Source organism: Oryzias latipes, chromosome 13 (genome assembly GCF_002234675.1).
Source record: "Oryzias latipes chromosome 13, ASM223467v1".
Lineage (NCBI taxonomy): Eukaryota > Metazoa > Chordata > Actinopteri > Beloniformes > Adrianichthyidae > Oryzias > Oryzias latipes.
This window is the reverse complement of record NC_019871.2, coordinates 27,606,473-27,628,915: the sequence shown is the minus strand read 5'-3', so window position 1 is coordinate 27,628,915 and position 22,443 is coordinate 27,606,473. Positions and strand designations below refer to the sequence as shown.

The window sequence follows — 22,443 nt, the reverse complement described above, 5'->3', positions numbered from 1 at the left end:
CTTCATTGTCAGCTCATCTGCTCTGTCAACGTTTTTTTTCTCCATGGGTTTTGTGATGTTAACCTTAATTTATGAAAGGTTCAGGTCGACCGAACACCATCAGTTACTGACAAGTTTGGAAAACAATGTTTCATAGTTCTGTTTGTGGAGTTTCCTTTCCAAACGTTGTCTGTTAAAATTGCTCAACAATTGTTTTAGATGTAGTTTGCATGTAGTTGTTGTATTGTTCTTGTCCATGCATGGACTATTAATACTCTAAAAACATATGCAAAATGGAAAATCATGCAGAATTTCAGGAATTCAATTTATTTTTAATTCAATTTTATTCATATAGCGCCATTTTAGAACATAGTTGTCTCAACGGGCTTCATACCCGTAATTGTATAAGAACACTAAACCAGTCATCAAATATAAAAGGTAATTGCTAAACCAAACTAAAAAGACTAAGATAAACTGAACATCCCTGCCCTTAGATCCTCCTTCTCAGTGAAGAAAAACTCCTTCCTATTCCAGGAAGAGGACAGTTATTAACAGAGACAAAAAAAAAATGTTTTGTGAATTGCTAATTTACGTTTACAAATGGCAAACGTGTGGAGAAGTAAGAGTTTCTCTCATGATCGAACACAACAAAGTGATGTTTAACAAAAAAAATAAACACGCCTAGTCAGCATTAAATTCATCTGCATGATCAAAATTGTTAAGACATGTCAGATTTTTCAGACTGCAGGTTCCTAAAAGTTCAGTCAAAACAGCATTTAGAAGTAATGGATCTGAAAAAACAAAATAAATCAGATTAATGTGAGCATGCAATCAGATTTTTGGAAACTGTAATCATATTGAAAATAAGGTATCTTTATTATATAAGGGATTAACAGACAAGCCTGTTTAAATGATCAATTGAATGGACAGCCTTTTATTCTGTAGACTTGTGGATGTCTAAATAAAAACAGATTCAGCTGGATGACCCACTGTCTGATACCGATGAACAGTGTTTCATCATTCTAGCTCATTTTTCAATGAAAAAATTGCTTTCAGTTAAAAAACAAAACAAAAACAAACCCAGAGTGGATTCAGTTGACAAATCTACAGTAATTTAAAATGTCAGCCCAAACAAAGCAACCTTGAACTTTTGTGATTAGGCTTAGTAAAAAAAAACAGAACACCTGATGAGTTTAGTAAGCTGGTAACCTCTGACGTCACCCATGGGAAGTTCAAATGACCAGAGTTTAGGTGCAGCATCGCAGGCGGGAACCCAGCGACACCACAGCAAGGTGCCACAATGAGACAGAAAAACGGGGTTGCAGAGACATAAAACGATAAATACGTGTCAGTTAAAATAAAATAAAAACCAAGAAAGATACAGTCTAGTTTACTTATGATTGAATTTGTGTTGATGTCTTAAAAAGGGCAGTAGCTGTTGTTCTGATACTGTTGCCTTGTAGTTACAAAATTATTGAAATACTAATAAAGTTTTAAAGCTAAACATACAGATTTAGCCCAAACAAAACTGTTTTTATTTTTTTTATTAAAGCAGGAGATTGATACGTATTCTCCTGGTATGCTTAAATATTGACTATGAAATTGAATGTTGACACATCAGGAAGCATTGTTTGTTTGATTTGTTGTTGTCGTTGCACAAGATTCATGATACAGATAAAAAAAACTGTTAATAAAGTTTAATGATTTTTTAATTGACAGTATTAATTAATAAGCCCTTGTGACAAAGGTATTTTGAAAATTATTACTTGACTTTATTTTTTTTCTTTTCCAAATAAAATACGAGTTACAAAGAACAAAGTAAAGTGTTTAGGGGTATAATAGGTTAGTTAGACGTTTGGCTCTGATGTTACTCCTTGTCATAAAACTAAAACTGTGCAAAATGTACTTGTTATTCCTTATAATAATAAAGATAAATCCAATTATTTGGTGTGATGTGAACTAAAATTAAGTCAGGGAAAACAATGGTTTATTGTTTTCAGCAAATTCAGCGCATAAAATGCAAGAGTACCAGTTGAATTAGAGATACTTTGAGTTCAGTTTGAAGCCCGGGGGGGTAAAAATAGGCCACCTTAAGGTCAACTTCATCTGTCTAAATGTGTTGTGATAAAGAAGTCTGAAGATAGTAAACAAATGCGGTCTCAGCTCGACCTTGGCTAATATAATTTCAGTGATATTACTATATTACTACCCGTTTTGACGTTTTAGGAAACAAAAGTGGCGATTCAACCTCCTGAAAATTTTAAAACCTTCATGTTTCAATTCAAAACCTTCACACACTTTGATGTATAAAAAGTCTTCAGTGAGTCATTTCACTATTAAGAGAGGGAACTTTGAACTTTACAGCGAATTTATAGCATATAGGGGGGGGGGGGGGGGGGTGAATCCGTGGCATTTTCAAGATCACTTTTTGACAGAGTCGGATTTGTTCGTGATTTTGTCCACGTATTGCTGAGGGCGGGAACAAGGATTCCCACAAACCGCATTTGTCAAACTCCGCCCAGCCGCCACGTTAAAGATTGTCTAGAGAGCAGATAAACGAGCGTACCCTGTTCCCACTGACTGCCTGTTAGTGAATGAGATAAACAAAGACCCGGCGTCTCTCCAGGAATACAGTTACCGCCACTCGGGCTCCTTAAGAACATGGAAGCGGGTAGGGTTGAGGGTTCCCCTCCTTAGTCGTGATGGTTTTTGTGTGTGTTTCTTTAGCCGCGCGGCTTTTAGCAGCCGCTGAATGACAACTATGAAAGCCACAGGGCCAGGTTAGCATTCAGTGCGCTAGCATTCCACCTAGTGGCTTTCTCAGCTGGATTGACATGTCACGCGGCTGGAAGTCAGCGTGGTTCCGACACCTGAATCCCACGAGAAGCTAACTTTAGCTCGCGCGTTAGCAAATGTCCGCTTCACACAGTCTGGAAACATCCGAGCGCCTTCTCTAGAATCAAACGGACCCTGTCAAATTCTTAAAGAGATAATGTTAATTCGGTTTTTTCTTCTTCTTCTTCTTCTTCTTCTTCTTCTTCTTCTTCTTCTTCTAATTAACTGACCCTCTATTTGAAATGAAATGAACAGGGGAAGTATTTATAGAAACTATTTCGAGTATTTTAACACATCAACCTTTTCCATTTGTATATTAGCTTGATTCATAACTGTTATTATTACCCTGTTATTACATTTGTACATGTTCATATGAAGTTTTTTAATTGCTAGGTAAGCTAGATTTAGCCAATCATTACTTCCGTGATGAATATATAATTAGGATATTAGCTTCTTTTAAGCTAGCAGCTTTGTAATAACTTGTGTGTAAAGTTACAAATCACTTCTATTGACACCTGATGAAGAATATCAGTCACTTTAAGGTAGGCTGGGTATCTGATTGATCAGTTATTAAGCATTAATCAGGACATTTCCATTGTTTCGGTGCATTAAAACACTTCACATAAGCGTTATTACAAAGAGATTGGAACCTGAAATAGGTTGGTCCACCTTCTGTTGATACATTTATCATATTTAGACAAAAGTAGCTGTCAAATAGTTGTGTTTGTAACTCAAACTACTCATTTTATGATGCTAAACAGAGTCAAATAGCAAGTTAGTCAAAGGTTAAATCAGTTTAGTCACACCACTAGCAAATTTAATTCAAAATCCCTTCATAGAAGCCAATGAAATGTAGAAACTAAGACACTAGAAAAGTCAACAGTGCTTTAAGGAGGATTATGAAACAGCTGTAAACCCCAATGGGGAAACCAGTTGCAGGCCATATGCCACTCTAAAAAAAAAAGCTTCTCCTTAGGCTTACTTTGTCTTTTTAAATTGCTCATGACTATAAATGAAAGCTGACACTGTTCTAACCTAGTGGTCACTGTATTTCAGTTCTGTTGAGATGGGAAATCACACAATGCAGCTGAGGGGTCAAACTCTAGGCTGCATGCATGACTAAGCAATGTCCATGTCAATGTTTAATTGCTCTGCACTGCTATGTTAGAAGAGCCCACTCCATTACAGACAGCTTGATTCTGCTAAGGTGTGTGTGCCAGTACTTGCTGATACACACTCCTTAGTTTTGCCCTGTCGGTCCAATGGCACAGGCTTTCTGGAGTGCTACAGATGGAGCTAGAGAAATGATGCCAACATTTTCTGATATGGTCCATCAAACGTCTGGGAGTCTTCCTAACAAACAGCCTTTTCTTTTTTTTTTTTTGAAGTCCAGTTTTAGTCACAAATTCAATCTAATAGGAAATGATCTGCTTTTCCGAAGCAATGAAAGATCTGCTGTGGGTTCATGATTATTGATCGACTGTTTTTCAGGAAATGTCTTGACTTCTGAGAGCAAGAGCTGATACTTAGAATTTTAAACGGGGGGGGGGGGTTGAAGTAAACAAATGGACTCATGGAAAGGCTATGAAGCATATTTTAATATTGTTTGACTGAATTTTTGACCTTTTTCCCCTTCTCACTGCTCTTTCTCCCTGGTCTTCTCCACTTTCTGGAAAGGTTTGAGTCGAGGAAAAGTAGCTTCTTTTGTGAAGCGGCTGAAGTCGGAGCCGCGGTACCTGCTAGCCCAGAATGTGTCCACGTGCATCGACCCGTTGGAGGTCTGCCTGCACCGGCAGACCGTTCAGGATACCGTTCACATCTTCCAGCACTCCATCCCAACAGAGGGCAAACCCATCACCAACCAGAAAAACTCAGGTGCAGTCCTACGACCACATTCATAGCAACACATCCCACTTCATTTGGTTTGTTTGGACCTCTTAACCACCTCTGTAACCTAAACGAGACAAAATTAGCAAATTGACCATAATCTATTCGACAAAACAAAATGTGATTAGTTGTGTTTTTCCTTTTTTTGTCTGAGATTTTTTTAGATTTTTTTTCCCAATCAGATCTCTTGAAGAAATGCTGTATATGTGTTAAAAACTAAATCTAGATGGACACAACCTCCTCTATGTGCAGAGTTTTTTTCTGGAAAAAAGGTTTATGGCAAGAATTAGTTTCAAAGAAAATCAAGAAAAAGTTTTATTTTCATTTTGAACAGGAGAATTGACCACTTCAGTAGGTCCATTAAAAGAAAAGAAAAGTTAAAAAAGAAAAGATAAAATACAGTGGTTGTTACATAAAAAACTACAGTCGCCAGGCAAAGGGATTATGGGAAGGCTTACTCCGCGCCAATGGCCCTGCCCACAACTTTGGGGTGAATTTCTAATGAACTACTGCTGTTCTGGTGAAGCAACAGTTTTTTTTTCTTTTTTCTTGGCTCAAAATGGACGACCACAAGGAACTATTTTACAGTAGTGTCAGGAACTGATGGTGGAGGACCCAAAATGCAGGAGACCAGGGGCCTGTTTCAGAAAGGAGGTTCAACCAACTCTGAGGTTGAACTTGAACTCTGAGTTGGTCAATCGAGAGATTAACAACTCAGAGTTTTCTGTTTCAGAGAAGCTGATCCGAGTTAGATCAATCAACTCTGAGTGGACTGATTCGGAGTTAAGCGTCCGCACCGCGACTATAAGAAGCCATTATCAATGGAGCGCAGATATCACGAGTCACCATGGCAACCGTGAAAAAAAGAGGTCTGCATATGTTTCGCCAGCTGAACTTGACGTGCTGCTGCAGAGTTACAGTGAATATGAGCACATATTCCGGAAGAAAAGCAACACCGCTGCATCTGCAAAACAGAGACAGTTAGCGTGGGAAAACATAGCTGCTCAAGTTAATGCCTAAGTTTGCATTTAAATCATTGTTATAAAATATTGGCTGTAATAACTTTTTAAATAGCGTAAGGTGTGAAATAAAAAATGGCGAAATTTGGGTGTACTTTTGAAGTGTTATTCCTGGTGTAATTACATGAAATGCTGCATAGTGTACAGAACCAATCAGGGGGAAAATGCATTTAACGTCTGTAATGTTTAGAGGACTTTTTTGTTAACCTTACCCTCTTGCAAACGTTGGTCAGTTTAATATTAATACATGCAATTGTAGCCGGCCTCACAGGGTTCGGTGTCGGTAGATGTGAATGAAATTATGGCGCTCAGACACACACGTCTGTTCACTCCACATGTCTCTTTATTATAAATCTTGCACAGCAGAACACATGCCCCCTACAGTCCCACTAACGTAACTGCAGTAGTAAATGCATGAACATGAGACACTGCATGGGCTGCTACAGAATTGTGTTTTTAAAAGTGAGCTTATGTCTACCCTTGTATTGATCAAGTGGTATAGGTTTATATGGGATTAAGAAAGTAAGCAGTACTAAGAAATTGTGTTTCCAAAAAGTAATTGTTACATTAATCTAATTCAGTGTCCCTGATTTCATTTTCATGTAGATGCAATCCTGCAGGAATTAAAAGAACATGGCAGCAGCTAAAAATGAAGTATAAAAACATAATTCAATCAGGTCAAATGTGAGCATGTCATGGATGTAGGCTTTGTTGACAATATTTGACATATGAAACATCTACATAGCAAGACCTAATGTTGTTTTCATTGTATATATATGGAATTGACTGCAACGAAAAACGGTAACGCTCAAACAAAAACGTATGGGGAAATGACAAAAAATCGAGTCTAGGTCTCAAAATCCTCGCACGACGTAAATGTAATTCTCTACGAATTAATGCAGCCTCCTCGTCTATTGGGTCCTCCAAAAAAGGACAAGCCATTCACGTCACTTAGACCGTCTCTGTGTGACGGAAATTTGGGCAATGAAGGTTAAAGCGAAAAATACCACTTCGTCTTTAAAAAGGGGAGGGGACCGGCAGAAACCTTGAGTTTAGAGAATAAAACCTGCTCCCGACCAGGTTAGGTTCACAGCGTAAGTAATCATTGACACTGACTCTGAGTATAAGTTACCTCTCTTTCAGAAACGGGTTTGACTTACTCTGCTTTCTCTGGTTTAACAAACCTCCCATTCTGAAACGGAAAACCCAGGGTTTCCCTGATTTCAGGGTTAACGCACTCAGAGTTTACACTTAACCTCCTTTCTGAAACAGGCCCCAGGCTTGGGGACAGGAAATAAAACATTTAATAAACAAACTGAAACATGACAAAACTATGGGGAGAACCAAACTGGTGACACAAAAGAGCAGATGACCTGACAAGGATGAACAGAAACCAAGACACTTAAATAGGCTGAGGGCAATTAACTGAACTGAAGACAGCTGTGGATCATCAACCTGAAACTGGAGTGACTGACAAAAAGAAAACCAAAAACATGACCAAGAACAAAACCAAACCACTGAGTATGATCATCGTTTGATCTATTTTTCTCATAATGGAGGACATGTTAACCCTTGTGCTGTCCTGAGCACTTTAACGTTGGGAGTTGGGTCATCTAGACCCACTAGACAGTGCGCTGAACCTTTTTTCTTCAATGATTTGTGATCTTCACTGGTGTCCATGGATTAAATGAAATCTTTCCACCTTTATCCACCTTTGTCATGGTAGGGAGAACACATCAATGTAAGGACCGGGTCATCTGGACCCCATAGGATAGCACAAGGGGTATAGAGAAAATTCTGACTATTTCTTTATTCAAATCGTTTAGAATCAGGACCAGATGAAATATGCTGTTTTATTAAGGCCGTATTTGTTACGTAAACAATACGTTGGACGGACCCATTGACCGTATAGGAGAATTAGACTGAGCGACCCCTCCCCCTCACGTTCCATGCAAGAAGTACCCGCTGGCTCCAAGATCTGTTACTTTTTTTTTAACATTTTCTTGCTGATCTTAACATTTTTTTGTCCATATTATTTCTTTACTGCAAGTTATTCAAGTAATAAACTGACCAATCAGATGCCTCACTAAATGCCAAATGTTCAAATTGTTTGATGGACAAATTCTCCCAAAACCGCTTTCAAAGATGTGGACTTCTGACAAAGTCACATATCTAAACGTGGTAAACTACCGTATTTGGTCAAAATAATTAGCAAAACATTTTTGTGCCTTGTGTCAATCTATTTGAAATGATGGTGACAACATTTTATTTGGGTAAAATTATAATAAATTTATTGTGAAAATCTGCCTTTTATTTTTTAGAAATCAGCTTCTGTTTTTGGAAGTACTTTTGGTTTATTATCAGGTCTTCTCTCTGGTTTGAACTAAAATCTTTTTTCTCCGTGTCTTTCTCTGCTCTTTGTCCTCGACAGGGAGATGTTGGATCTTCTCGTGCCTCAACGTCATGCGTCTTCCCTTCATGAAGAAATTCAACATAGAGGAGTTTGAGTTCAGTCAGTCCTATCTCTTTTTCTGGGACAAGGTAACGAATGCCGTAAAGCTTTATTTGTTTTGTTCAATATTTTTCTTTAGAATTTCGTTTTTGTTGTTGTTGTTTGCTTGAGGTTTTGTGCAAACATTCAGGGGTGTATTCCAGAAAGCATGTCTGAACTCTGGATGAAATCCGCCTGAACTTGTTACTCTGGGTATGTCGGTTCCAAAAGACCGGATTTGAGTTAGCGCAGGGGCGCTCACACTTTTTTGCCATGTGAGCTACTTTTGAATCGACAATGTCTTGAAGATCTACCTGTGTGCGTGTGTGTGTATATATATATATATATATATATACACACACACGCACACAGGTAGATCTTCAAGACATTTAAATACTATTAGTAAGTAGTATTTTACTATTTACTAACATTTACTATTAGTAAATGTTTGTTTATTAGTTACATGTTTATTTGTACATTGTTGTTTATGTACTGATGATTAAAAACTACACAGTAAGATTACACAAAGGCTGCATTTACACTATACAGTCCTGAAACTATCAAACGTAGACGTTCTGAGGATTACGTAATGTAGCAGCATTTCCGCCTACCGTGGACCTGAGCACTGACCGCACGGATTTAAAAAATGATGTGCGAGCAGGCCCTTAATAATAATCATAACAGTAATAAAAGCACATATAGAAGATGCGTTGGTCCAAATGGCAAACATTTAGCATGGTGAAACCCTCCCCTTTTTTTGTGTTTCTTTGTGATTGTCATGGAGGCAACGTAGCGACGTAAGGAGGCGTTGCCTTGGGTGCTCCTGAGGGGATGCACAGCAGAGGAAAAAGAAAGGCTGCTCGGAAGGCTTATGTTCTCTGAGTTTTGAATGAGGAAGTGTTTGCAGACGTTGTGCTGGACTAACAGTTTGATCCAAGCAAAGAAATAAACGGCTTCTAGCCTTCCAGAGCAACGGTGTCCCGCTTCATTAGTTACCGTTTGCGTCCTGACCAGGACCGGACCGGAAATAACGGTTTCCGACTACGGTCTGAAGCCTGAGGCTGAAAGGTAACACGCTAACAGCAAAATCAGCGCAAAAAAGCACCTTAATAAGTCATGTGACCTCAGTTGGTGGTGTCCTGAGTTGACGTCACTCACGTACGACTCGCATTTACTGGGGAATATCCGATTTGTCTGCTTACATGGCACACGCAAATGCACGTATCCGATTCATTTCCGATTTATTTCCACATATGAGTGAGGCCTGTTTCCGATCTGAGAAAATCGGAAACCATGCGCTTTTGTCCTGCTTACACGTTCACCGGTCATATCTGATCTGAGCCACATGAGCGGAAAAAATCGGAATTGGGTCACTTGAACCATGCAGTGTAAATGCGGCCAAAGATACTTTTGTATTAACAGATGAGGCGTTTTATTACAAAGACAGAAAGCAGCGATTATTATTAGTCATGCTCTGTTGTAAACCGTGCAATGCCGGGAGCGTGGCATTCCAAAGGCGCTGATGGCTGCGTACGAAGCGCGTGCCACAGAAAAAAAAACGCTTCCTTAATGAACTCGTATTTATCGGGCGAGAACTGCAGAGCTGATAGCAGGAGGAGACACGCAGGACGGCTTCAATAAACACTCCGGTTGTCTGGAGTGGTCTTCTGCCGGGGACTTGACGTGCCGCGGGGCAGAAAAGACTTTCTGATGACTGACAGAATTTGCGCTCAGTGAATTTATACACGCATGTGCAGTGACACATGTTTCAGAAGATGTCTGATTGGCCGTTCTGCATGTCAGTCATGTCCAGTATATTATTTTTATTTATTTATCTTTGCTCATCTGTGATCTACCCTCATGTTCTTGAAGATCGACCGGTCGATCACGATCAGCGTAATGAGCACCCCTGAGTTAGCGTAATTACGCCCGACCCTGGGTCAATGCGTGTGCACGGCAAGTACATAAAGACATTCTCAATGGATCACCGATTTCTGGAGAGAGCACTAATGACGGCGTATGAAGATACGTCCATCAACAAATAATACTGCATCATTAGCAAAAGAAAGAGTTTCTGCTTGGAGAAAAAGAACGGACAAGGTAAATGCATGAGTTTCTGATCTTATTTTCATTGTGACGTATATATATATATATATATATATATATATATATACATAACATTTATTCAACTTAATAAATCCAATTCAATATTTTTTTACAACTCAAATTTACATATTTATCTAACTAAATGTCATATTACTCCAATTCAATGAAATGTTTTTCCATCTTAATTTATTGTACTTCTTGAACTCTCATGTCTACATTTGAGCCTGCAGACATACTGTATTTTCAAAGGGAATGGTATCCCACAATTCCTTGTGGTGCTGATCTAACATCAGCACCAAAGTTACACCTACTTAATTTAATTAATTTGAATGAAAATAAAATAAATGTCTGATAACTACGTGTCATTTTTAAGGTGACTTAACTAAAAAAATGATTTATCTTAACTGAAGCAAATAATTAAGTTAGATCAAAGTAAAAAAGTTTATTTTTCCAACAGGGCTCCAGACTGCGAGCAATTGGTCGCATTTTGCGACCAAAATTTGAGAGTGTGCGACTGAATTTTACATCCAGTCGCACATGCGCGACCAGTAAATTTGCTTCCCCCACCCTTCGTATTTTTTATACATTAAACGTGGAAGGGGCACGTCAATGATCAATGAAATAATTAATGAGACGCAAGCGCACACGGACGCAGGCAGACACACACACTCGCGCACATATTCATTAAACGCGAGCACATACACTCTCGCGTGATGCCTGTGTGCGAGGCGGCCACTGCGTGTGAGAAGAATAGGGACAGACACTGAGTGGCTAAAATGCGTGTAGGGGGAGGGGCCTAGAGATAATCGAGCGCGCGTAAACATCTGTGGGAAGGAAACGGAGAGACAAATATCAAAACCTGATATGTGCGTCTGAGCTATGAGCAAGCGAACTATTGATTCGTTCTTCCCACCTGCGGCTAGTGTACCAGTGCCAGAGTGTACAGCAGGGGTCTCAAACTCGCGGCCCGCAGGCTATTTGCGGCCCCCAAGATGATATTTTGCGGTCCCCGCCTTAATATGAAGGTTTAATGTTACTGCAGCCCGCCAGTTTGTATGAATGACACTTTTTCATTGTCGTGCGCGAAGCTGACCAACCAATCACAGTGGGGTAAATGACTCTTGGGGGCGTGACAATGACAGGGCTTGAAAGCAGGACACCTGACAGCCCCCTCCCCGGACCACACTAAGGAGTTCCTTACTTTCCTTTAGAACGTATTTATTCGCTCGTAATTTTCTAAATACATGCAGTCCGTGCTGAACTTTTCTCTGGGCCGCACAGAACCGGAGGAAGGTTTAGGTTTTGGTTACAGTTACGGCGGCGCATCAAACGGTCCTGCGCGGTTGTTACGGCAGCACACCGTCCCGCGGGAGTCGGGTCAGCTGAGGAGAATAAATGTCCCACACCTACACGCTCGAGCAAAAACAACATTAGTTTTAGACACACTGAAAATACGTGGGGAAAATGCAACGATAGACGTGTTTAAGATGAACCGGCACCTCGCGTGGATGATTGGGGAGACCGGGGGGGTGAGGGCGGGGGGGCTGTGAGATGAAAGCGAATCTGCAGCAAGACTGAAGGAGAACAGGAAATTGGAGTTGTCCTTAACATTCAATTTAGTTTTAATATTCTTCTCCCCCTTAGTATGATCTGTGTTATTATATATTTTATGATTATTTTAATGTTTTGTGATGTATGTAGCCTTTTTTTAATGAATTGGTATTTTAAATTATTTTAATTTATCACTCCACTACAAAAACCACCAGGACACATGTCCCATAATGCATTGTTTTGTAGTCTGTAGGGCAGCTTTCAGTCAGTTCAGTTTCCAGCTGTGTCCGGGTAGGTTTGCCCCTTGCTCCCACCCCTTTCTCGATTGACAGTTGATGTTGGAGCAAAAACAAAAATATATGTCACACACCAGGTGATCTGTGCAGCGTTGAGTTCACCTGGGTGATCTCAACCACGCTTATTGTGCATCTTGGCTGCACCTATTTGGTGTCACAAAGATAAATTTGTACTGTCATGACAGCGATGCTTTTGTTTTGTTGCATCTTCAAAAGTGCAGAATAAAATGTGACACTGAATTTGAAACAGCACATTGTAATTTCTGCATCTATTATTAAAGTATTTATAAGTAATACAGTGGAAATGAGTAGATTTGGTTAGAATGTTGATTTACGGTATGCGCCCCTAAATTTTCTGGTTGTGCCCCTAAAATTTTCAGTTAGGGGCCACTGTGCTCCTAGTGAAAAAAGTTAGTCTGGAGCCCTGTCCAACATCCATCACGGTGGAAAAAGTATTATCTGAACTTTTTCATCCACTAAATCATCTTCAAATGGACACGGCATGCTCCTTCACCTCTATGAAAACAAACTAATCTTCAACTAAATCTGCTACAGACCAGGTTATGTTCAGAGAATGAGTTGCTATAGCAACTTGACCTACCCTGAAACATACCTCCATTTTTGGAACTGAAAGCTGAGGTTTCTTATCCTCAAACTTACCGTGGGAGCTAGCATAACCTGCTTTCTGGAATACCCCCTGGTCCAATAGATGCTTCTGTTGTTCCGCTGTCATGTCGCTGTGTTTGTCCACTGCTGCGTTCTACTAGCATGCCGTCTTTGTCCCGCTAAACCCCTCTTTGTGTGTCGTGGCTGGAGCTCATTCACGGCTGACGTCACAGTGACACCTCGTGGAACATTTCGATGTTTTTGTCATTCTCATCTCCTTTCTGTCTGACAGTGTAAAGAGATGCAGGTCCAACCGGTATACATCCATTCTTTATCACACGCTGGTTCAAAACACTCTTGATTGTAAAAACAGGAATGTCCGTCTATTAATACCAATCCCGTTTGTGATTTTTTTCAAGCTACCTGACAAATATTTTAATTTTCCTGGCTGGTTTAAGAATCCAAAGGTGTTATGTCTTTAGAGGAAATTAGTTTAGTGCTATAGCTCTTTTCATAAGGGTTTCACACACCCAAATAAAAAAATTCAAGAAATAAAAAGCACTAATTTTAACAGGACAAACATGTAGAAAGTAAAATTATTGAAAAAGTCAGGTATAAAACACCTGGTATGTTGAATCTTATAAAGGTGCAACAAAAAAATTGATTGAGTGATAGATAATTAATAAAGATTGATTTAGCAAATGACTAAAACAATCAGTTCTGAACTAAAACGGAAAGTTTAGAAAAATGTGAAATTATGAGCTAAAGTAAGATTGTTTTGAAAGTCAAAAAATGCCTCTAGAATGAGAAACAGAAGCCGTGCTTTGTCCCCCCCCCCCAAAATTTTTGTTTTCAACAAGCTAAATTCTCATTAGTTCTCTTTGACATGGTCCCACATTCTTTCAAATGTTTCGTAAAAAAATGTTTAAATACATTGAATGCTCAGATATCCCATTTGTACAAAAAAATGCTTTTTGTCTCACGAAAGTCATGAAATTAGAATTTTTTAAAAACATTTTACAAGAGTAAAGGTGTAAAATTAAGTAATGATAAGTAATAATTCGTTAAAAAAAGAAAAAAGTCTTGCTTTTTTTTTTTTTTTAAGGTTGTGATTTAAGGGAAATAAGGATGTAGATTTACTGAAAGGTTAAACCGATTAATCGATATTCTTAAGCAGTCCGATGTCTAACAGACTTTTCTGAATTATGTGCTGAATTTATGTGTCTTTGCTAAAACAATAAAAAAAATTAACGCTTTGTTTTCAGAAATGCACGACTTTTTCCTTGTAAAATTGTAACCTTTTGAAGCATAACTTTGACAACTATTTTCATGTAAATTTTAGTTTCTTTTCCCCATAAAATTATGACTATTTTCTTCTAATTGTGCAACTTTAGTCTTGTACATTTTGGACCTTTTTTCTTATAACTTTATTACAGGTACTTCATTCTCATAAAATGTTGTGTTTTTTTCTCATAATTTTATAACGTTATTCTCTTAAAACGTCTATGACTAGTATTGCACATATTCTATCGCGTAAAATGTTGAGCTTTTTTCACGATTTTCTTACTGAATTGTCATAATGCTTTGAATATTTTCCTATAATTTTATTCCTGATATATTTTATTCTTTTCCTTCTTTAATGATGGCCGTAGTACGCCATGTTAGATTAGTGATTTCAAACCCATAATGGAAGAATTTGCAGATAAACCTTCAGGTTGGGTCCACTGCTGGGGAGGATCTATCCTAATGTGTCCTGTTTCCACTAATGTCATGCTTGAGCAGCGCCTCTTTCAGCTGTAGCTGCCTTAAAAGCTTTATTTTGAAAGTATTTCTGAGTGTGTTTTAGTTGATGCTCACAAGGGCAATTGTTGCTCTTATTCTCCACACCCAGGTTACTTAGGCAACTTCTTACGTTTATGAACAGGTTGAGCGTTGCTATTACTTCCTCCACGCCTGTGTGGATACGGCGCAGAGGAAGGAGCCGGTGGACGGGCGCCTGGTTCAGTTCCTGCTCTCCAATCCAACCAATGACGGAGGACAGTGGGACATGTTGGTGAACCTCATTGGTTCGTTCCTGTTTCATCGCACTAATCAGGAGGATTATTTCTTAACTGCGTGGAGCTAAATGAGTGTTGGGTTAACGTTCGTGTTTATCAACTTTACTGATTCAAGTGTTGTGTGTTCTGGCTTTCAGAGAAGTATGGCGTGATTCCAAAGAAATGCTTTCCAGAGTCCCACAGCTCGGAGGCCTCACGCAGAATGAATGACATTCTCAATCATAAGGTACAAAAGCAGTGTTTTCTGACGTTTAGCTCAGTCCAAATCTAAACGGGAAGATTGGTCACGAAGATAAAAACTACTGACTGTTCAGGAGAACTGACTGAAAGACCCCGCCCCTCTGGCATTCAAAGCAGGAAGTAACCGCTGCTTTAGAGAAGCCAAAATCCCAAAGACTTCTCTATTGAGAAAGAAACAGCTGTTACTCAGTCATTCTATTGGTCAGAAGAAGTTATTCAAGGTTTAAACTGGCCAATCAGAGGCCTCAATAAAAGTATTTGTCTCATCTCGAAGGTTCGAAAGGTCTGATTGACAGATTCTCCTGGGCCCACTTTCAAGTAGAAGTTGGTGTGGACTTCCAACAAGCTCACTCCTTCGATTGGAAAGAGTAGATGCCATAGAAACGTTGACTAAGATCGATTGGGACTAGGCCTGCACAATATACCGCAAATTGATCTTTATCCAGCTCTGCAATATGTATATCCCAAGATATGGCGAAAATCACAATAAATTGTAAACATTAAATGTGTTAAAACAATCTTATAGCAGCTTGAAGCATTTAACGAATCAAATAAATCCCATTATGCATTTGACCAATCGCATGGACGCCTTCATGTTGTTGACCAATCAGACGGAGGCCTATTATGTTAGATGTTTGTCATCTATGTCGACGAGAGTCATTTAGAGAATAATTTTTAAACTGTTGCAATGACATGGGAATGATGTTTTTGGTTGTTTTGCTATTTGTTTATAAACCGCAAATTATATCGTTATCGCAAAATGAATCACTAGTATCGCATATCGCGAGTTTTCGTCATATCGTGCAGCCCAAATTGGGACCAATCTCTACTTACTGACGCCCACTGGCTCCAACATGGCGTTCTATGTTGTTAAAAAATGGCGACTTGATTTCATTTAATTGGAGCAGGATGTAAGTCATTTTCTGTGGGTGATGTCACACCCACTCAGTCCAGCTCTCTTATACAGTCAATGCAACAAACCCTTCTAGTGGTGATTGTCTAGTTTTGCTTCTGAAACAAAAATGAGATCAAGTGGTGGAACTTGACTATTTCTGCCTATTGTTTTCAAAATCATAACAGATGGTTGGTGTGTTCTGCAAAACATTGGAGAGATCAGCTGAAAATGAATCAGACTACTTATTGTTTTTATTTAGAAAAAACCTGTTTGGCCTGAGAACAGACAAAAGTTGTACGGTTGAGGGTGTGGCTGCCTTACAGCAAAACTCACATTTACAAAAGTAGGTTGTTTCAGGGGTGAAGCTACTTTTTTCATTTTATATGTACATAAACACCTTTTAAAAAAGGAAAATAGTGCATTTAAACACTTGTAATTTCAGAATTCAGAATAAGGAATTCCTTGTTTGTTTAATAAATAACCCTGAGGTTTCTTCTTTTTTTCCGGAATCCGTTTTTGTTTTATGAGTTTTTCTATACCGCAATGGAGGGTCTAAGGGCAGAGATGCCCAGTTTAGTTTAGTTAGTTCAGTTAGAATGAATTCTATGCGTTTATGATCCTTATGATTTCATGTTTACTTTACAATTACCAGTACGAAGCCCATTGAGACGACTGTTGTTGTGATTTTGGGCTATAAAAAAGAAAGAATGAATTGAATTCAATTGAATAACATTTTTTATCTAATACGTAATATAAATCTAGAAGCAGTTTTTTGAAAATATTTGCAGACACTTACAGGTTTATTGAGGGTTTTACTATGTCAAATTAAGAAAAACGATTCTTTAAATTCAATATGATATAGTTCATTTTACTTTAAAAAGTGTGTGATGTGAAAAGAAGGAAAATGAAGAAAGAAAAAAACTGCAGAATAGCAGTTCAGATGCAAATTTAAATACCAGATTTTTTACATTTAAAAATGTCAAAGGTTTTAAAATTTTAATAGTATTTATTCTCCTATCTTTTGCTAGCAGAATAACTACATTTTTTTTACTAATTCATGAACAAACACAACAGTCATTGGAGTGACATTTGTTTCAGTTATTCTGTTTTTTCTCTTTCAGTTGAGAGAATACTGCCTCAGGCTGAGGAACATGGTGGCCTGCGACGCAACTAAAGGGGAGCTGTCCGACGCCATCGATTCCATGATAGAAGAGGTGAAATCAAAGCTCAACATCTTTCTAGTTTGTTTTTTTATTTACTTACTGACCGAGTGAGTCTCCACCACCAAAGTTTTTCAAGACAAGCCAACACTTTTGAGGACTGCAGTTTGCCACTTTGTGAACAACAGGTTCCACCGGTGGACCAGAGCAGCAGCAACCAAAAACATCTCTTCTCGTTTCAAATCAAAGTTTTTTCTCCAGAAGTTTGGAAAATTGTTCCAAATTAGCCATTTTCACGTCAATTGAACTTTAAGAAAATGTGAAACACAGTAGTTTTAAATGAAGTCCAACCTAAATTTTGACACACTGTGCTACTTTAACCAGAAGAGGGAGCTGTCAAGTAAAACATAAGCATGAAGACTAGTACAGTTTGGGCTTCTTGTCAGCTGCCTTAGATTGCAGTAAAGTACCAAAAAAGTATGTCTTTTTTTCCTTCTAAATACAACGGAGCTTTGCTTTGAGGTTTTTTAAGTACATTCTGTTTAGCGTGAATGTATTTTGTTGCACAAATATTCTTGTGGTTCAGTCTAAAACATCCTGACGATGAAGACTTGAGTAATAATGTTAAATAACATTGCAACATTTGTCCGCAACAGTGGATTGTAGCCACGAAACAGAACCAAAGCAACATTCACTAAGGTAAAACAGAAACCAAATATCTCCAGTTTCTTTACAAAAGTCGAAGAAAGACACTGAAATATTTCATAAACAGATTTCACTCAGTGGATGTAAAAGCACAGCGCATCTTTGTTAAACAACCACTAAATAACCAAAGTCTGCATTTCCAAAGGAATGTTGTATTTCAGCAATAAAATGTGGAAATGGTCTTTTCGAACATTACTTGTCAGTTTATATCAACACAATTTGAATTTATTGCTGCAAATCTTTGACTCTACAAAAAATACAGAAGCACAGGTGGCAGTGAAGAAAAAAGTTTATTTTTATTTTTAGAAAGACATCATAATTTGTTCTTTTTTAATTAAAATAAGTTTAAAAAAAATAATTATTTATTTATATATATATATATCTATATATATACATATATAGATATATATAAAAAATAGTAGCACGCGGCGTACAAATAACAAGAAAATATGTTGACTTCAGTTTTTGTTTATTAAAAAGTGTATTTTATAGTAGTATTTTCCTAAAACAGAACCTGCTACATTCCAGCTTAGCCTGCAAATCTGTTTAAATTTTTGTTTTATTTTGTAATTCTGTTCCCTCCCTGCTCCTCCCATAAAAGCAGCAAAAACGGTGTCAGGACAGTTTAATTGAATGCCGTTGACAGCGCGATATGCCGCGAGCTTCATATTTATCGACTCAGATAAGTTCTTACGCATGTAAAACTGTGCGTTCGCCGCGCGCACGTCACGTCTGGTCTCCTGGCCGTTTCAAATAAACAGAGAACTCTTGATGATAGCGATCTTGTTTATGGAACAGTCCCACGATCTGATGCTGCACAGCCCGAGACGTATTCACCTCCAACACAAAAATACAATGCTGGCCTGTAAACAAACACGTGTACTATGAGAACAGCATGCTTTATGTGTGCCTGCGAAATATAGCGCGCTCTTTGTGTGTGTCTGTGTGTGTGTGTGTTAGTGTGAGTGTGTGTGGGGGGGTTCAGTCCTGGTTGGACAGTAGGTGAGAAACATTATTCTCTGTTTGTGTGAGGGGGGCGTCAGTCAATCAGCCTCCCATTGACACTGTAGCAGAGCAGCGGTTTGGTTAGGCAGCCTTTGTTGTCACCTGTTGGCTTGTATTGTGCTGCTGACTCGTTGCTTGTTTAAACAGTTGCTCATATCTCGCTGCGCCATGGTAGATGCCCAGTCATCACAGCAGACTGCCACACAAACAGAGGTTTTGTGCGTAAGCCTGCACGTGTCGCACCGGTAGGCGAGATGAGACCAGAGGAGTTGGCGGCGTGTTGGGCCACCTGGAGTTTTTGAAAAGACAAATACGCTAATACTTCGTCCTTTTGCGATAAGAGTTATTCATATTTAGATATAGGACCAAAGAACATAAAGATATATTTATTATTAATCAATAGTTTAATTTATGATTTCAGATCATAAATTCAAATTCAATGATATTTTTTATTTTTTATTACTGTTTTATCTAAACACAAAGTTCCCTTTTTGGAGTTTTACGTTTTTGTTTTTTAACTTATTGGATCAGATAAAAAATTCTGTGTGCCTATATCATGTGCCTATATCAAGTACCTATATCATGCTTTTCTTATGCCTTTGAGAGTAAACAATTCAAAGAATATTTTCCTACCTGCAAGTAAGACTATTCGATTTCTGAGTCTCCGCCTTTTGCTCCTTGTTGGTGCCGCCCATTTCATGCTGTCAGCCTACAGTCGGCCTCAGCAGCGTGTATTTTCCTTGGACAAGCATGAAAGTACAAATTTCCAGTTGCCGTGCACTTGTTGTATCTTTCCAACATTTTCTGGAAGGACGTTTACCGGTGGGAACATGTCCACCACCCTCATCACAGCCTCCTTCACACATTCTTTCATCTCCTCAATGGCCTCAAAACGACTGTCCATGCCATTTTCCTGGAGTTTAGGGAACAACAAAAAGTCACAGGGAGCAAGGTCTGGGTGTAGTGAGGGTGAGGATCTGTATGAGGGGCCGTATAAGACATTATTTATTCTGAACCATTCACATTCATACATTCTTGCTCTCACAGTCATATATACTCTCTTTCGCATACATATATTCTCTTACGCATCCATATATTCTCTCTCTCACATTCATACATTCTTGCTCTCACAGTCATATATACTCTCTTTCGCATACATATATTCTCACTTGCACATCCATATATTCTCTCTCTCGCATGCATATATATTACTTTACACATACATACATTCTCACTCTCATTGTCACTCTTAAAAAAGAATGTATGTATGTGAAAGACAAGTATATATGAACGTGTGAGGAAGAGTTTATATGTGTGTGTGAGAGAGGAGTATGCATGAAACGGAAGTGACTTTGCATGAAAAGGAAGGCACTTTGAATGAAAAGGAAGGCACTTTGAATGAAACGGAAGGCAGATGATTTCTCGTGCTCTGATTGGACGAGAGGCCGCCACCTCCCATTTTGAACACACTCTAAACCCTATCACTTGTACTGACTCATAACTATTAAGGTTACACAACTTAAATGTCATTTTGTAGTTGATTCAACTATAAAGTATTAAGCTCTATCAAGATTTTTTCAAATTTAACTTAACAGTGCTAAATATTTTAAAGCTTATTTGTATCTAGCACTCAAAAATTTTAAGATCCCTGAAGTAGCGTTATGACGTCATCACGTACTGGTGGGAGGGTCTTTCGTTTTCTCTACGTTAGCTCAGGTGGCCATGTTGGATTTGCCGAATGCGAGTATGCGACGTTTGAAATTGAAAGTCGAGCATTTTATTTTTCTGCAAAGCGTTGCGATTTCGTCCCGCTTCAAGACGCCCCAACCTCGGGTTTTTTTTTCATCCGCCTCATCGCTGATGGTGCCGTCTTGTCTTCAGCCCTGATTTAATTTGGTAAGTATCGTTCATGGTTTATTTTGAATGAATGCTTTAAAAATGCTCTTATACTACCGTAAATGTGGTTTACTGTTGTTTAAACATATGTGTGTTATGATTGTTTTAGAGATTAATGTGGAAATGTATACATGATTAGTTTGTCATAGCAGACGTATGGCGAGCCAAACCCAAAATGCATTTCTGCCCGTAAGTTACGACAGTGATGAGGTTTTTTTTTTTCAGAGGTAGAAATGATCTGTTATGCTGCAATCACACTAAACATGATCCGCGTGTGAAATTCGCGTTGGAGGCTTCTGTCTTAGGCTAAAGTTTGCTGCTGGACATTTGTCCAAAAATGTCACTCAAAGCCTCTAACGGTTGTGTGGGAGGAGCTACCGCCAACAGTTTTAAGCCTGGTTGCTACATGGAAGCATTGGTTTTTGGATGCAGCTTTAAGCTTTTATAAATCACTGATCTCCATTATAAAAAGGGTTTTTGTAAAAATAAATTAATCAACGTGCTCGTGTTGTGTTCAGGTACCGAACTACAGAGTGTTCAGTGTTTCACCTCCAGGTAGACGCCAAGGCCAGCCAGGTAACTTGTCTCCTGATCAGTTATTTGTCTAGAGCTATTTTAAAAAAACAAAAAATGCAATAGGTTGTGTAGTGCAATAAATGTTTTTTGATCAGAATATAATTGAAACATTTTTTAACATTGAAAAATCTCTTTTGGACTTTTTTTCAGATACTGAACTTCAGAAAGTTCACCAGAAAGTCACCATTTCACCAGAAAAGAGGTGTCAGTGGGTGAGTTTTATACTTATTTAATACATTCATCCTGAACTATTACCATTATTAGATTTATACGGCAGCATGGAAACATTTATGCACATTTTAACTAGCCAAAGGTCTAAATAGAGCTGAAATTATTTACAATTTAACTAAACATATTTAGATTGCAGGCTGAAGGTGGCACAATGGAATGGAGGTGCAAGTTGTGTTCTGTTACTTTGGCACTATGCAGTACTACATATAATACTGCAGTACTACAAAGCCAATATTCCAAAGTGTTTCCACTGCCATGTATGTGGAGACACTTTGGAATATTGTCATGTCTTTATGACAGTATATTAAAATAATAAAATGATGTTGCATTAGCACCATTCCATCATTTGAAACCATGAAAACTCATCTGTCAAGATCTTAAACGGATTTATGTAGAGTAGATGCAGTCAGAGGAAATTGTGCAGTTTTTACATGTTTGTGTAACTTAAAGCTGCCCTTTTCTGAGACTAAGTCCACCAAAACAGACAGGAACTGGCCAGCTTGGTTAGGATTTATGACCTCCAGGTGAATTTCTAATGTGCATAATTCAAAAACGGATAACAGCTGTAAGAAGCCAAGGTGTAACTTGCCTTAAAAATGACTTTGGGTCTTTGACCTGAAGTGGATCATGCCATAAACACTGTATTGTCCTCTTACTAGAAATAGACATCTAGAAAAGGTATCATTTTATTATTTCTTAAAGTTCCTTAAATAAATATTGGAAGTGTTTGCCCTTCATTTGCTTCAATAGTAATGTATATTTCTTTTTATTCTTTTAGGACCAGCGTGACGTGAACATGAGACGGGCACTTGTCCTCCTTGCACTTCCTGTTTATCTGCATGAAGATGCCTCCAACTTCTTCAAGACCTGTACAGTAAGTGCAAACGACTCCCTGTCAATGGTTTTCA

General features: G+C 38.5%; 1 protein-coding gene across 1 annotated transcript in view; it reads left to right on the top strand.

The window, feature by feature from the left end:
• The first annotated feature begins 2,504 nt into the window (after positions 1 to 2,504).
• Positions 2,505 to 22,443, top strand: part of blmh (bleomycin hydrolase) — a 47,260-nt gene continuing 27,321 nt past the window's right edge. Inside the window, exons 1-6 of the mRNA XM_023961603.1 lie at positions 2,505 to 2,650; positions 4,492 to 4,689; positions 8,152 to 8,261; positions 14,695 to 14,836; positions 14,965 to 15,053; positions 17,084 to 17,176. Coding sequence (XP_023817371.1) covers positions 2,641 to 2,650; positions 4,492 to 4,689; positions 8,152 to 8,261; positions 14,695 to 14,836; positions 14,965 to 15,053; positions 17,084 to 17,176 — 642 coding nt within the window. The 5' untranslated portion in view covers positions 2,505 to 2,640. The remainder of the gene's footprint in view (positions 2,651 to 4,491; positions 4,690 to 8,151; positions 8,262 to 14,694; positions 14,837 to 14,964; positions 15,054 to 17,083; positions 17,177 to 22,443) is intronic.